The sequence below is a fragment of the Xenopus laevis genome, chromosome 1S (assembly GCF_017654675.1).
Source record: "Xenopus laevis strain J_2021 chromosome 1S, Xenopus_laevis_v10.1, whole genome shotgun sequence".
NCBI classification, from domain to species: Eukaryota; Metazoa; Chordata; class Amphibia; order Anura; family Pipidae; genus Xenopus; species Xenopus laevis.
In genome coordinates, this window is record NC_054372.1 from 30,687,149 (window position 1) to 30,704,512 (window position 17,364).

Consider the following 17,364-nt stretch of genomic DNA (forward strand, 5'->3'; position numbering starts at 1 on the left):
CTACAGTCACATCTATGTACTGAGGTTATGTCAAATTAAATTATTTTCTTTAAATGGCTCCCTTATATAACACATGCATTGTTTCTGTAGCTCCACATGTATGCATCAGTAATGTTCATGTTTTATTTTTTTGTCTTCTTTTTCTTTCCTTTTTTAGTGTGTTTTCCTTTTTTTAAATTTTTTTAAAATCATAAATAAAGAGATATAAAAAATGTGGAACGTAACTGTCTTACTCTATCCAAATTTCTTGAATAGAACCCTAGTAGGTACAGGTATGGGACCTGTTCTCCAGAATGCTTGGGACCTGGGCTTTCTGGATAATGGATATTTCCGTAATTTGGATCTTCATACCTTAACTCTAGTAGAAAATCATGTAAATTATAAAGAAACCCAACCGGTTGGTTTTGCTTCCAATAAGGATTAATTATATCTTAGTTGGGATCAAGTACAAGCTACTGTTTTATTATTACAGAGAAAAGGGAAATCATTTTTAAAAATGTGGATTATTTGGATAAAATGGAGTCTATGGGAGACAGCTTTTCCATAATAATTTTTGGATAATGGGTTTCACGATAAGGGATCCAATACCTATATGTAGAATGCATAACCGTTGCTCTTCACCAACCACCTTCACTTCAGCCTTTTTGTGGCCTTACTCTCTAGGGACACAATAAACAAATGAAAGGAAAGAGTATACTGATCAATAGGTGGGTGACATTGGATATGGTGCAGGCATATTACAGGCTTACTTTATAATGCTGTTCTTCTCTAAAGTACTGTAAAACTTCACAGATTCTTAACATGCTTGTACTATTCTCACAATATCAGTCAAATGCAATACAACACATTTTGCTTTATATAATCTAAAATGAATGTGTTTTTAAAATGTGACTTTTTAAATTGTTTCCAGTTATTTAGCAATCAATAAACAATCTTCCTGAAAGCATGGCTTCTGCACCCACTATAATCCTACGGCATGTTTGCGTAATTAATAATTGAGTTAAACATTTTAACTGCAACTAAGAAACACATCAGGTATATGCTCTTTGGATTTCAAAGATGCATGTTGTTAGCCTATCAAATGTCCTAGATAAATATTACTAGTGTTTAACATAGCTTATTTACTGGGAAAATGTAACAATAAATAAGTGTAAAAAAACAGAGTGGATTTGATCGGAGTTTGTAGCAGAAAATATTGAGATACATTTGGACTTTGATAAATAACCCCCTTAAGGCTTTGCTAGGCCCATGCCCCTTCTCTGGATTCCGTCCCACATTGTTTCCAACTTTCTTCCAATCTTTCTACTTTTAACTAATCTCTTAAAGCATGTTTTTTTTAAAGGAGCTTGCCTTCATCTAGCCTATCATAGCTTTAGTGTCCTATAGTGTCCTATACAGTATGCTGCTAAATGCCATCAATGACGCATTTTTAAACTTGCTGACTTTGGATCTTGCCCAACCCAACACCTTCTGTTTCATACCTCTTTCTCATTCATGTAGAATGCAAGATGTTATAAAGGAGAACTAAAGCCTAACTAAATAAGACATTTATTTTAAGCTTCTGTACCAATCCAACCGCAGCCCTTTAGCAGAGAAGACCCATGCCTCCAAAGATGCCCCAGTAGTCCCCCATCTTCTTTTCTGCTGATTCACTGCACATTCTCTGTGCTGCTGTCACTGACTGAGCTTAGGGACCCACTCACAATATACTGTATATACAGAATAAAAATGTCACATTATAAGGTTAATTACTACATGGCAGCACAGAGACTACTGCAAGTAGCATCAGCATTTAAAAATCAGCCTTGTAGCATCAACTTAGATTTATTGATGAGTGAATCTGTCCTGTTTTGCTCCGTAGAAAAATATGCCTTGCCGAAAAATTCGAAACTACAGGAAAATTCGGAAGACGGCAAAAATTTCTCAAACTGGTTTTTGTGGAAAAAATTTGTTACATGACAAATTTTTTTGTTGCATGTAATTTTTGCAGCAAACTACATCAGTGTAATGGTACCTATTACAGCACTATGTTGCTGTTTAAGCAAAAAGTACCATCTATAGATTACATACTACTACTAGATTACTAACACAGGCTCAGATAATAATTAATCTGACCACCAACAGATACTCGGGTGGTTTGAATCCCACATTAAAATAAATCAACCATATAGTTATGTGTATTACACACACTTATTTACACAGTGGGATGGCTCAGATACCTTTGGTTGATGTGGAAGGAGAGAGGAAGGATACAATTACATATGAGTTTTTAGCATATGTTAATAAACTAATATAATATTATTAATAATATTATAGCTTCATTTTATGTATTTAACTTTTTGGTTCTAAGCAACCAGCTCTAAGCACCCTGCTTTCACACTTTCTTTATGCTTAATACTATCATTAATTATGAACATTTGAGGGGTTATTTACTAAAATCCAAATATTTCTCATTATTTTATTATGGGTGAATTTGTCCCGTTTTGCTTCGCCGAAAAATTCACTAAACAGCGAAAAATTAGCGGTCAATGGGCGTCAAAATGATTTTGATGTGCATCAATTTTGATGCCCACGTCATTTTCTATATGCGCGTCTATTTTGTGCAAATGCATTAAAGTCAATAGGCGTCCGAATAATTTTGACGTGTTACAGTTTTTATGCGCATATTCTGACACGCGCCCACATTTTTTTGCTGCATCGATTTTTCACTGGTGATTTTTTGTTGCAGTATTGTGAATTAATTAGCTCGTGACAAACGTGTAAATTTGCCACAAATTCGCGCGTGGCAAATTTTTTCGCCCATCACTAATTAAAACCACTTTGACCAAACTCCCATCCACATTTTTACCTTATTTATCAATAAATTAACTCTAAAAAACTGGTTCTGAAAAATCGGAGTTGCCCCCAAAAAACTAAATATTTTTTGGATTATCACTTGAAAACCACAAATTATTTCGGATTATTGTATGAAACCCAGTGCAGATCATGATATATTCCAATTGCAAAAGGGAAAACCTAGTGCAAACCTAGTGCAAATCATGATATCTTCCAAATGTAAAAGGGACATCATTGACTACATGATCTTGACAGGTACTTTTTGATTCAGTCTCTGGGGGGTTGTTGAGAGTTTTTTTCTACGAATTTTTTTCCCCTTTAAAACTCCAACCAGACACATTTGAACTTTAGTAACCTAAAGAGTTTGAACAACCTTCATTATAATTTTTGGAATAGCAGGACAGAGAAACACAGTGATCAGGATTATGAGCAAGAACACGAATTTAAGAAAAAAACAATGTTTTCATCACTCCAACACATTTCAATCAAGGCATTTAAAGATTTTTCAAATGAATTACCCATTATGGCTTAATTATGGGAAATTACTGTACAACAACAAATATAAGAAGAATATGGAAGTGGATGAAAGGAAAAAAGGACCATTGCCCTAACAGTATCAGATACAAGAGTTAATTAATAAGTAACAACATATGCAAAACAGTTAATTGAAGAGATATATGTGTGTTAATAGAAATTGTAAAACAATGACAAAAATAAGGAAAAGTATCAAAAGTAACTTGAACACCAATGGTCATGCCCCTGCTTATTTTTTCCACAGAATCAGATGGCCACATGTGCATATCGTAAAATGTATTTCAAGTTATATTTTATTGCTTACAACGAACATGCTTTAAAATACAGGAAAATGAATCAAGGGAGAAAATAAAAGGGATCCTGTACAAAACTGAGTATTTCAACTGAAGCCTGAGTGATTGAATTTGAAATTACAGTAGAATGAAAATTTGACCTTACTATAATGAGAGTGGCACATGCCCTGCAGAAACAGATAAGGCCAGAAGAATGGTTCTTTCCAAACTCACACTGTACTCCTTTTATATGAGGGTTGCCTGACCTGATCTGACTTGTGATGTTTTATGCTTTGCTGTCTGAAATGGACAAGGTGCTTTTCTTTCTTTTAAAGCAATGACACTAATAAATCAATGTATAAGGAAGATAGTTTTTCTAAACAAGTTGTTTATATGGTGTGTTTTTGCTTTTGATGTTTATTTAATATTGATTCTATTCAATCAGTAGTCTGTGAAAATGCTATCAGTTTTTCTCAGGTGTATAATCCTGACCAGGATTCTATTATTTCATGCCATTTACATGGGACAAAGAAAACTTTATTTATTAGGAATGAACGAAAGTGTCTTATCCGGTCCAATAAAATGATCCATGTTTTCACATGCCAAATAAATATCATTTAATTTGTTAGCCACACTAAACACTCTACTATCATCTCTTTATAATTACCTGGTGATACAATAATGATACAAGTCTTCCAAAACCATCATTCCAGGGAACTGTACTTAAACTGTAATGTGACTGGAACAAACCAAAAACAAAAGACTTAATCAAAAAGATCAATATTGGAATAAGGAAAACAACTGACAATTTACACTTGAGTAGATCATCACATGAACACCTGCTAGCATGCTCCTTATTCTACAAAAGAGAAGTAGAGATTAAGGGGGTTATTTGTTAAAAGTCCTATTTTTTCTGGTTGGAGTTTTAAAGAGGAAAACAATTTTGTGATTTATTAATATAATTAATGTGATTTTTTTTCAGGCTGCTAAAAGTCTGAATAAAAAAATACTCCATCTTAAACCTGTCGAGGTACATTTTTGTACAATAATCTGATTAATTTGTGGTTTTCAGGCGATAATCCCAAAAAAATCACGTGATTCAGATGTTTTAACTATTTTGAGTCTTTTCACCAGATTTTTTTTGAGTTAATTTATTGATAAATACGGTAAATATGTGGATGAAGTTTGGTCATAGTGATTTTAAGAAAGTTATGAGACAATTTCATATTTTAGTAAAAACCCCCAAGTGAAAGCAAGGGGTAGACAGTAGGAGGTAGACACCTACTCAAGACAAAATTAGCTAGAAAGTCAGTGGAGTTGTCAAGCAAGCCTGACCAAAGAGGCAGCAAACAAAGGATCAGATTTAATACATTGAGAAAAAGGTTTGTCATGTGAAAAGTCATGGACTAGATTCAATTTGAGGTGCAATTTAATTCAGAAAATCTCACGGCTTATCATATGAAAACTCTACTAAAGTTTATGGGGGAAAAATGGAACTGAATTAGGAGAAAAGGTTTTTTTTGCTCGAATTGAATCTCGACCCTGACATTTCAAGTGATAAACAGTGAGATATCTTTTTCTCACTGAATTGAATCTGGCCCAATGTGACACATAATGGTTTAAGAAAAGAAATAATAAATGATTTAGGTCATGTGAACCAAGCACAGTCAGCACTATCAAAGAAAAAGGCAGAAGAACCTGGGAGAAACTAAATGACAGACTTGAGATTTATGGGAATTTACTGGTACAAGTTTATCCTTGATAACAATCCTAATGATTCAAGCATATTTTAAACGGGGGCAACAGTCCAATGAAGTAACAGGTGTTTGCCCGGTACCCAGACAAGCCAGTCAGACACTGGCGATTGTGTAGTCATTTGTATTATGTTAGGGATGTTTCCCAACTTTTAATAAGATAATTATAATTAAATGACGATTCATTTAAAATGAACACAATACAAATAAAAGGGGGAACGTAATTCAGAAATGCCATATACTGTCGTATTAAAAATATAATATGCTTGAAGAAACTTAATGCATTCAAAAAAATGCTTTCAAATTCACAGCACAAAAGGAAAGCGAGCAACGTGGGCAAGGTTACCCCAGCACTAAAATATACTTGTATACTTGTGCAAGAAAAGCAGAATAGCAACTCACATATCTGCATATGTGAACAAAATATTAATAAAATATTAACTATGTTACTACCAACAAGATACAATATTAGTTGTAGGGTTTAATGTTCTGTAATAAAAGGCAGTTGGTCAAAGGATATACAATAAATACTTTTGCAAGGCATTGCATGTAGTCAGAGGATTGTTTGTATACAGTTTAGTTCTTCCAGTTATTTAGAATTAGAAGTAAAAAGAATTCTTCAGTCAATGGCACATCATTAAAATTACAATATTCATACTAGTAAAAGCCATATGGTAGAAAACTGATTACATGTAAAGGAACAAATATTTATATACATTCATAAAACAGAAATGCTGATTCTATTATTCCATATGAAAACAATGTGAGATATTACTATATTGTGATGCATTGGGGAAATTGCTTCACAAACTAAACAAGATAAGGGAAAACTATAATTTGATTTTTCTTTGATTTAACCCTTTCCTTTTGATGCATCAGAGAAAACAGAATTGTTGTTCCTGGACACAAATAGCTTTTTATTTTCATAAAAACATCTGTATTTTGTTATTAGGACTAGAATTATCACATTGGCCATGACAGCTTACTGAGGTGACAGCAAAGAAGCAATGTATTGTTGAATGTTATTGTTAATCACTTCCCATTGGGAACCTAAACATTAATTTCTGCTTCCCGATGTTATATTGTAGATGTCAACATTTTAATTTATAAGCATTATTTGCACAAATGGAAGAAAACAAAAGCATATAAAACTGAAACATTTTTCATTTATTTGGTATTCTTTCTTTGGCAGCTCTCATACAGCGAGAATGGATCAAAAAATACCTTTGACAGTAGCTATAGCTGGTAAGAAATTAATTATCATAACTTGCAGATGTTTTTTTTTTGTAAATTATAAAGATTTAAAAGGCAAAAAAGTAAAAAAAATATATATATACCGTATATAGTATTATTATTATTATTATTGTTAACATGTATTTATATTTATATTGCGTAGCACTGTAAAGTAAATGTGATTATACAACTAAATCACATGAATTATATACATAGAACATGGAGTTACATACATCACAATCAATACCGGTACAAAAGGTGAGGAAGGCCCTATGCAAAGGGCATACACTCTAAAGGGAAGGGAGTAATACACAAGGTGTGGGAGTGGGCAAGATTTAATTAAGTGGGTGCGAAATGTGTTACTGTATGTGGTGTTGCATTTGGGCATTAAGCAGAGTGAGGGTAAGCTTCTCAAAAGAAGTGCGTTTTCAGAGATTTCTTGAAAGCAGAAAGGTAGGGAGAAAATCAGACAGACTGTGGAAGAGAGTTCCAGAGGAGGGGTGCAGCCCTTGCAAAGTCTTGAATGTGAGCATGTGAGGAGGTAATGAGAGAAGAGTTGAGTAGCAGGTCAGTAGAGGAGCGTAGTAAGCGGTTGGGTGAGTATAAAGAGATGTGTTCAGAGATGAGTTCAGAGATGTAGGGTGGGCAGAGTTATGAAGTGCTTTGAATGTCAGGGTCATTAATTTGAATTTGATTCTGAAAGGTAGCGGAAGCCAGTGCAGGGATTGACAGAATGGCGTGGCAGAGGAGGAGCGGTTGCTGAGGTGTATGAGCCTCGCAGCAGTGTTCATTATGGACTGGAGAGGTGACAGTCTCTGGACGGGAAGGCCAATTAAAAGAGAGTTACAGTAGTCTAGACTTGATATGATGAGAGAGTGAATAAGAATTTTGGCAGCATCTTGGGTGATAAATGATCGTATTATGTTCCTTAGGTGGAAGTGACATGATTTAATAAGTGACTGGATATGAGGAGTGAATGACAGGGCAGAATCTAGGATAACCCCAAGGCACCGGGCCTGGGGAGAGGGGGTGATAGTAGAATTTTTAACTATGATGGATACTTCCGGGATGTTACTGGTGTTAGTTGGAAGTAAGAGAACCATATCAGTTTTAGAGAGGTTTAATTTAAGGTAGCGTTGCGACATCCAGGTAGAGATAGCGGACAGGCAGGAGGAGACCCGAGTTAGGAGTTCTGGGTTGAGATCAGGAGATGAGAGATAGATCTGAGTATCGTCAGCATAGAGGTGGTAGTGGAAACCGAGGGAGAAAGTATGGAGGGAGAATAGTAATGGTCCCAGGACAGAGCCTTGAGGAACCCCAACAGAAAGAGGTAGGGGAGAAGATGCTACTCCGTTGTAGGAGACACTGAAGGAACAATTGGTGATGTAAGAAGAGAACCAGGACAGGGCTGTGTCACGAAGGACTGGAGGAGGAGAGGGTGATCTACAGTGTCAAATGCAGCTGAGAGATCAAGCAGTATTAGTAGTGAGAAATGATTGTTGGCTTTAGCGGTTATATATATGTGGGTGTGTGTGTGCATGTGCAATGCTTGTGAAAGTCAAGGTGCAGTATCATATCATTTACCTTCCATCAGCCAAGTGCCCCTAAAAAATGTTGCATTTACACAAGTAATTAAAGAGATTATCAGATCATTTCTATTTCCTTTCCTATTACAAATTCACAGTGTTTTGTCAGAAAAAAAATTAGTTTTTTTGCACAGGAATGCATTTGTCACAAGAAAAAACTGGAATAAAAACACACGCTGACTCCAATGCAAATGGCAAAAATGTGGCAGAATGTAAACAAGAAAAACATGGACCAAAAATGCCCATTGATTCCAATGTCGTTGGTGAAAATTTGACAGAATATTACTATTTTGCAAATTTTTCCATGGTTACACAAAGAGAAACAGGGCAGTTTTTCTCATCCCTAGCTGCCATCTTAACGAAAGGAGATGTAATGAGCTCCATAGAGAGGGGCAAAGAATTTAGAAAGAATAGAATCTCAAAGAACTTATCATCATAATAGAAAAAAAACCTTCATTATAATTTTTTGTTGTTCTTATTCAATCTACCTGAGTTAATTATTGAAACGGCTAACTGGAAGGAAAATACATATGCTAAAGGGAGATAGGGTGTCAAGTAGGGACTTGACACCCTATCTCCCTTTATGTATCTGTCTGTCTGTTTATAGACATACAGTATAGACAAGCTCAAAATGATAGCATTCTAGATTTTAGGATGGGAGGGGAATAATAGATTAGATTCAGATGTACAATATATTAGCAGCCTGTTGCATTTGATTTAAATACATAAGATTGCTTGAAGTGTAAGAAATTGTTTATATACTAAACACCAAACACAAGAGTATAAATTATTAAGAAATACTGGGATTATTTTAGTGCACATTGAATAAATCTTTATCTTATCTATAATGCCCATGCTGATTCATTACAGAACTCACACTGGTATAATGCTGGTGCTGCTGATGCTTGCTTAGCAAACAATTAAATTCATTGACTAAGCTGGCTGTCCAGTGTACCGTACCATGAGTATACTGTGATATTTAATGGTCTACTGTAAACGTACAATAACCATCACAAATGAAAGGCATAAAATAAAAAAATGGTTTTATTTGCATTGGAAAAGTGAATTCGAATAATGCACAAACATGGAGAAAGTTTGAAAATAAAAGAAAATAAGGAATGAAATATTTAATTGGTTGGCAGCTAATTGCACGCAATGCAAGAAATGAGTGCAGTATGAACGTTTTTGCACTCGGCCCAGACACATGAGAGTCTCTGCTTTAACCCAATAAATACAGTATTGCCTTTGTTCTATAATTTGTTTATTATATTGTATTGCTCTATAATTTATTTGTAGCTTTATTATATAATGCACAGTATTCATGTTTGATATGATTTAATTCATGTCTTCGATACACAGAAATAGCAAAAGAAATCTGCTGAAAAGTTTATATTAAAAGGTTGATTTTTTTCTAATGCATTATGATCACAGTGTGAACACTCCAGTAATTGTGTATTGTAATAACCAGGTTTGCCACAAATGACTGCATATTGGTATTGCTTGCATAGCATTTCAAAATGTTATTTTACTGAAGTCGTTAAGCTTGAAGAACCATAATTACTTTAGCCACATACTTCACAGGTTACTGAACCAGCATCTTAAACACATTACATGAGATATTGGGTTGGCACTTTCGATAGATTTATTTTACTCACCAAGTTTATTTAGCAATTCATGAAAATTTAAACAACTTTGTTCTTGACTAATAAAAGTATTTTTCAGTTCATTCTACTTTAACACTAGATAGCGATGCAATGAGCCTTAAAACAGGCCCCAGCCCACACAGTACATCTATTCCAAAAACACATTGAACTTACACATTGTAATGGCATTCTCCCAAGGTCTGTTCAATGTTGAAACATATATTTTCCCCTGGCTACTATAGTACCGCTTTAAGAAAGACATGAACATTGTGGTATCTAATTAATTAAAACATATGTTGCCTGAAGACAAAACATAGGCAAAAGATAATATGCCAACCAATCAGGTGGAAAAATGTCATGAAAGTGCAAGATGGATGTTTTTTTATTAACATATGTACAGATAATGTTTTAAATGCCTATGCTCTGAGCATTTACCATTATACTAATAATACTGAAAACTGTGTTTCTTCAACATAGTGAACACTCATATTTTAAAACATGCCAGCTTTATGTACTGTATATATAGAGCTGCTTTAGGCACTCACTCCAGAGACTCCACGGACACGGTGTAAGATCAAAAACCCGTAATCTTTATTCCACAGGCGTTATCTGTGGAATAAAGATCACGGGTTTTTGATCTTACACTGTGTCCATGGAGTCTCTGGAGTGCGTGCCTAAAGCAGCTCTGCAAAGTAAAGTTTTCTCCCCAAGCTACGGGTTCGAGGCGCAGCACCTGGGCCATCAACGGAGAGCGGTGAGTGCACCTGATTTGAAAGAATATATCTAAGTGAGCGACAGGTTCGGGGCTGTGGAACACGAACCACATCAACACTTGGTGAGCGCGTGTGCAAAAATGAAAACATAAAAGTTTAAGCGCCCAAGAGGTTAATAATATAATTAAGCCTCTGTCTTGCATAAAAAAGGGCATTAACTCAAGGGATGAAAACATAATCATGCCTCTTTATAGGTCCCTGGTAAGGCCTCATCTGGAGTATGCAGTTCAGTTTTGGACTCCAGTCCTTAAGAGGGATATAAATGAGCTGGAGAGAGTGCAGAGACTAAGTGCAACTAAATTGGTTAGAGGGACGGAAGACTTAAATTATGAGGGTAGACTGTCAAGGTTGGGGTTGTTTTCTCTGGAAAAAAGGCGCTTGCGAGGGGACATGATTACACTTTACAAGTACATTAGAGGACATTATAGACAAATAGCAGGGGACCTTTTTACCCATAAAGTGGATCACCGTACCAGAGGCCACCCTTTAGACTAGAAGAAAAGAACTTTCATTTGAAGCAACGTAGGGGGTTCTTCACAGTCAGGACAGTGAGGTTGTGGAATGCACTGCCGGGTGATGTTGTGATGCTGATTCAGTTAATGCCTTTAAGAGTGGCTTGGATGATTTTTTGGACAGACATAATATCAAAGGCTATTGTGATACTAAGCTCTATAGTTAGTATAGGTATGGGTATATAGAATTTAATTAAAAGTAGAGAGGGGTGTATGTATGGATGCTGGGTTTTCATTTGGAGGGGTTGAACTTGATGGACTTTGTCTTTTTTCAACCCAATTTAACTATGTAACTATGTAAGCTAGCAGCACCTGTCTTAAGTTTGGCATCTGTATACTGTACATATAAACAATGTAGATGATAAAAAAAGGATGCAATTAACCATAAAGAGTTCAATAACACTTATTTATCTTTAAGTATCTTTAACAATGACAAAATGAATAAACAAACAAAGAAAAAAAGAAAGAGGCCATCAACTCACTTTACTTTATTCTTCTGATAAATGTTGAAATCAATCTTTAGTGTTAATATAATAGTCATGCATTAGTAGACAAAGACCACCAAATTAGAAAACAAATAGAAAACAAGGAATTGTTCACTAAAATTTGGTGTGCTTCAGAACTAGGGTATAAATCATTTTGTGCACTAATACTAGTGGCTGGTTAATGATATTTGGGACACCTAGGCCACATGCACATGTTCTCCTTCTAGGCTTCTGCTGGGTCTGGATGTGTGCAGATCCAGGAACAATTGAAACTGAATGCGGCAGTGGTGTTACTGGATCTGCAGCATCGGGGTGTATGTGCCTTGCTTGGTTTCTTTTCGCAGTAGGTGCAGCCAACTGGACCCAGCAGTGCAGATTAATTATAAAAAAAAAAAACAAAATTAAAAATTGAAAAAAAGCTAGATGGGCGTCTGGTCACATTGGACCCCTAGGCTATAGTCTAATGCATCCGGTGTATTAAACTGCCCCTGACTAATACAGCATAATAGAAGGCATGAGAGATGGGGTTTCATTTGAACAATTGATGCCCAGCTCCTGCCAAGAAAAGTGTTTCCCTTTTGCTCGACTGTATTATTTTTCTGAAAGAATATCATATTGTCAGGTGTGTCTAATGAGATACAACTGAAGGGATCCCTAGATCTTGTGATGAACTTGATCATCAAGATACAATACAAGAGATCTTTAGGGCGATTACCTACGGGACACAATAAATCTACATTGTGGGGCAGATTTATCAAAGGTCAAACTTCAAAGTTATGTGAATTTTTTTTAACTCAAATAAATTTGAATTTACTCACAATTTGAATGGGAGGTTATTCCTGAAAAAAACAAGAACATCTAATATTCAATCAAATATCAACGACCCGAAAATATGAATCAAATTCGAATCGAGTTTTCCTCCAAAAAAAACCTTGAATGTCAGGAACGCAATTAGCATCTTCAAATGGTTCAACGGACCTCTGCCATCGACTTTTAAATTAACTCAGCAGGTTTTAGGAGGCGAATATTAGAATTAGAACTTGTTGCAGGGTCGAGGTATGATAAATCTCACATTTAAATTCGAATTGGTGATTTAAAATTTAAATTTGTGAGTTTTGACCAAACATTCTAATTCTAATTGTCCATTCAAACCTTAATAAATCTGTCCCACGAAGACTGTTCAGGTTAAATGTAGAAGTATTTGGGGACAGCCCTGATTTTGCCTGAGGGAACTGCCTAAAGCAGGATGAGGATACTGAACTTCTGCTCATTTACTTAACATTCCATAGACAACAAACTAGAACATAACAATTTGATACAATTCTCTTACAAATACCTTACATTTAGAGCAGGTGCTGGTAGGAGCATATGCTTTGAAAATATTCAATGTTTTTTCTCAGAACTGAGCTAAAACTGTTACACGAGCAGTAACCAGGTTAAGCGCAACACAGTACTTCAAGAATCCTCAGTGAAATAGTTTAAAACATTAGCAGAGAATAAAAATGGTTATCTTAAATCAAAGCACCTAATCAATAGGATAGGGGAGATAATATGGTTGTGAGGAGATAGAATGACAGAGGCCAGACAGCCTACACACACATTCAGCAACCCTTCTTCTGTCTAACAAAATTATAAAATTGTACTTAAAGGAACAGTAACATCAAAAAATTAAATATAATGCGGTGTTGCCCTGCACTGGTAAAACTGCGGTGTTTGCTTCAGAAACACTACTGCTGTTTATATAAATAAGCTGCTGTGTAGCAATGGGGGCAGCTGTTCAAAAGATAAAAGGCTCAAGTTACACAGCGGATAACAGATAAGCTCTGTAGAACATGGTGTTATCCATTATTTAACCCGTGCCATATAGCCTTTTTTCATTTTCATGTGCAAGAAAAAAATTAAATATAAAGCAAATAGTTAATTTTGCTTGGCCAATTAAACATGGGGAGGAAGAGTTTCAAAGTTCAGATTTGAGTATTTTTCAGAATTAGAATAAAACACATTTGCCATTGACTTCTATAGAAACTTGCGAATATTTTTCTAGATTCTCTTTCACTTAATACATCTCAGCATTCCCATTCAGATTAAGCAGCTATTTGTCCATTATGCCAAGTCCAATAATGTTATGATAAACATGATACATTCAATCATATCATTTATAACATTAAGATTGTTTCATTTACACTGTCAAAAAATAAGTCACTGCAAACATGCAAAATTCTATGAAATTAGACAACTTATCTTATGCATAGCAGATACTTACTATTTTAAGGAAAACAAAAAATGTGTTCTATTTATTTTCTAGTTATTTTTTTCCCTGATTTACAATAGTTATTTAGACACAAATAGTTCAATGACAGTGAAGGAATTCAAAATAGAGATGTGAAAAATAATGGAAATAACAACCAGCCTACCAAGAAAGAATGGCACTTACCACTGTGAAATTCATAACCTTCAAAATCCATATCGTCATGGCTAAGTTAACAATCATAGTAACCAACAGCAGGAGGACAAAGAAGTACAAGCACCTCTTTCGCCATCCGTAAATCCCCACTGGATAAAATTGAGCATTTTCAGTTCGAAGATTATTTTGTTGTGTGGCCAATATGTACTGTTCGCGTGTCATCTAATAAAACAAAAAAAAAAAGCAAGAGATATATAAATATTCTACTTATACAAAATAACAAGTATTTTTGTGCAATTGTAACATGGTGTATGAACAAGTATAAAAATAGAAATCAGTCTACAAGTTAAACAACACAAATAACCCCACTGTTAAGATACAGAAAATAACAATGTAAAGATAAACTAAATGAAGTTTCCTTGTCATTAGTGATGGGCGAATTTATTCGCCAGATGCGAATTCGCGGCGAATTTGCGCGTTTCGCCGCCAGCGAATAAATTCGCGAAACGCCCGTGAAAATTCGCGTCAAAATTTTTTTTCGAAAAAACGGGCGCCGGCGCCAAAAACGGGCGCCGGCGTCGAAAAAACGGGCGCCGGCGTCACAAACGGGCGCCGGCGTCAAAAACGAATTTTTCGCCGTTTCGCGAATTTCGCGAATTTTTCGGCGAAGCGAAACGGCGCAAATTCGCCCATCACTACTTGTCATTTATTTCTTCCTAGTGTAAATATGCACATATAGACATTTGGTTTAACCAGAATATATTCCAATTTACACCTTCAGGATGAATAGCTGAGCAATGGAATCATACAAATAAGTGTTCAGACAGAGCTGTTGGTTGATATTCTACCATAAATTTTTGGGAATATCAGATAATGAAGGCTAAAAGACTACTTCTAATTTACTTTCCATGAGGATATGTAATTGACACGTTATTCTGAATAAGGCAATTAGATTTGTACCCATGTCTTCATATCTCACATTTATTTACGGTCTGTGGGTGAATATTTCTTCTGAGATGACTTTGCATAGACTTCACATGAGATTGCATTCTACCTTGAGATTTGCTACTGTTGTTTTCAGGGGGTTGCACCAAATGGTACAGAGGCTGCAACCTCACTTCAGTCCAGTAATCTGAAGGAGGTCCCATGGTCAATGAGAGTTTGATCTTTTAAATCAAAATAAAAAATACATAAATAAATGTAGAAAAATGATATATAGATATATATATATATATATATATATATATATATATATATATATATATATATATATATATATATATATATATGTATATATATATATATATATATATGTATATATATAGTCCATCGGATAGAAACCACACTCACCAGTCTTAAGTATTTTTTTAAAAATTTAATTTATTATCATATTGGCGGCTGACGTTTCAGCCTAGTCCTAGGCCTTTCTCAAAGTGTAAAATGCTTAATGAACATCCCATATATACAGGAAATGGCAGGAAAACAGCTGATGTAACAATGATGTATCCCCCTCGTCACCACTGAGCGACTCCATAGAAACATAACATAATAAATACATAGAGAACGAAGATATAATACTTATAACATCAAACAATCAGATCCTTACATCAACACTTATTACAAAACATCCAGATAAAAACAGGATAATGTAACTTTGTTATCTTAATATTAGTCATGTAGCAAATTCTCCCACTTATAAAGGTAACAAAATTGTTGCAGTTACTAAAGTATTATTCTTTGAGTTAGGTTTTGAGGTGGCTCAAAATACTATATGGCCAGCTATCCACAATAAATGTTATAAGTATGCTTACACTATACCCTTAGGCCTTACTTTCCCTTTAGAACATATATGTTTAGTTATGTGTATCAGTCCCACCTTGTTCAATGAGACCATTAGTTTAGTAAATTGTGATTTGCAACATTTAGACATCTTGTGTGAACCAGTCTCAAATCTTTGTTTTAAATCTTGCCACCAATGCTATTTATAAGTTGAAGTCTACATTCTTCTGTTTCGGGAGACTCCTTGCGCTGATCTTATTGCATCACAAACACTGACTGAACTGTATCACCTCCCCTGCGTTAACTCCTGTGTGTTCACCCGATAAATCACCCTTATCCACTCACCCTCAATCATTTTAAAGCAGGGTCACCGGAGTGTCTAACTTTGCCGGTATAGTACATACTATGTTTAGGAATAAAGGTAATAAATTAAATTTTTAAAAAATACTTAAGACCTGTGAGTGCGGTTTCTATCCGATGGACTATTACTTTGATTTTTGATACTGCACCCAGGCAAGTTATTTTGATTTTCGAGAGTGCCGACTTTTGGATGGATTATATATATATAATATATATAAACACAGTCCTACAGATTACTTAAAAGCCCATAATGCTGAATGTTTCTTTGGAAGAGGTCATGCCAAATAAAGAGAGAAGCAGGTATGGTCTTTCTCCTCCCAAAGAAAATACCCTTTTTCACTTAGGTAGGACTGATGCATGGACACTGCCTTGGCGGGGCGCATCAGCTTATGCATACTTTGTACAAACCATGTAACCAAAAGTGTCTCTTTTTGCCAAATTCAGATAAATTCTCTTTAATCCAATTGTTCCTTAAAGTTGTATAATGATAGTGCTGGGTTAATTTGTTTAGTTCAGTATATATATATATATATATATATATATATATATATATATATATATATATATATATATATATATATATATATAGCATATTTATCAAACCACTTTTAATGAACAATAATAATGTATTAGATGTATCCAAGACATTCATCATGTGGTCAGAATATCACGTCACAGTGTTTGAATTATAAATAAGGTTGGGTATTTATTTTACAAAGTCCTGAAACTCAATGAAATTAGGAAACTATACAAACAAATGTAAAGGGAAAAAAAAAGGTTTTGGTGCTTTAGACAATGGACCATTGAAGAAACATTCTGTATGTAGGAAAGTCTTTTAAGAGTTATTTCACAAACAGAATGCTTCACTGTATTGTCAAAAAGATGGATCTATTATACCTCACTTATTTGGTTGGCTACCAAAAACAGAGCAGAATGAATGGATCCCAGAACAGGGTGGAACTAGGGATCATTATAAAACCCAGGCAGTATATTTGCAGAAGACTGGTAGACTTCATTTAGGTTAATGGGAGTTGGAAAGGCCTTTACTATGTAAAACAAACATCTTACTCAAGGATGTGATGAACCAATACAGACTTCTATTAAGTAGCTCCAATACAGGGGTTGGCAAAGTACAAATAAATCAATATTAAGGCCAACTGACCCAACTTTTGTATGACTTTAGTTACAAATCAC

General features: G+C 34.9%; 1 protein-coding gene across 2 annotated transcripts in view; it reads right to left on the reverse strand.

Annotated features, from left to right (window-relative positions):
- The window catches only part of sgcz.S (sarcoglycan zeta S homeolog), a 426,387-nt gene that overhangs the window by 141,732 nt on the left and 267,291 nt on the right, over positions 1-17,364 (reverse strand). For both annotated transcript variants that reach the window (XM_018243160.2, XM_041579488.1), the window contains one exon: positions 14,062-14,253. In XM_018243160.2, coding sequence (XP_018098649.1) covers positions 14,062-14,253 — 192 coding nt within the window. The remainder of the gene's footprint in view (positions 1-14,061; positions 14,254-17,364) is intronic.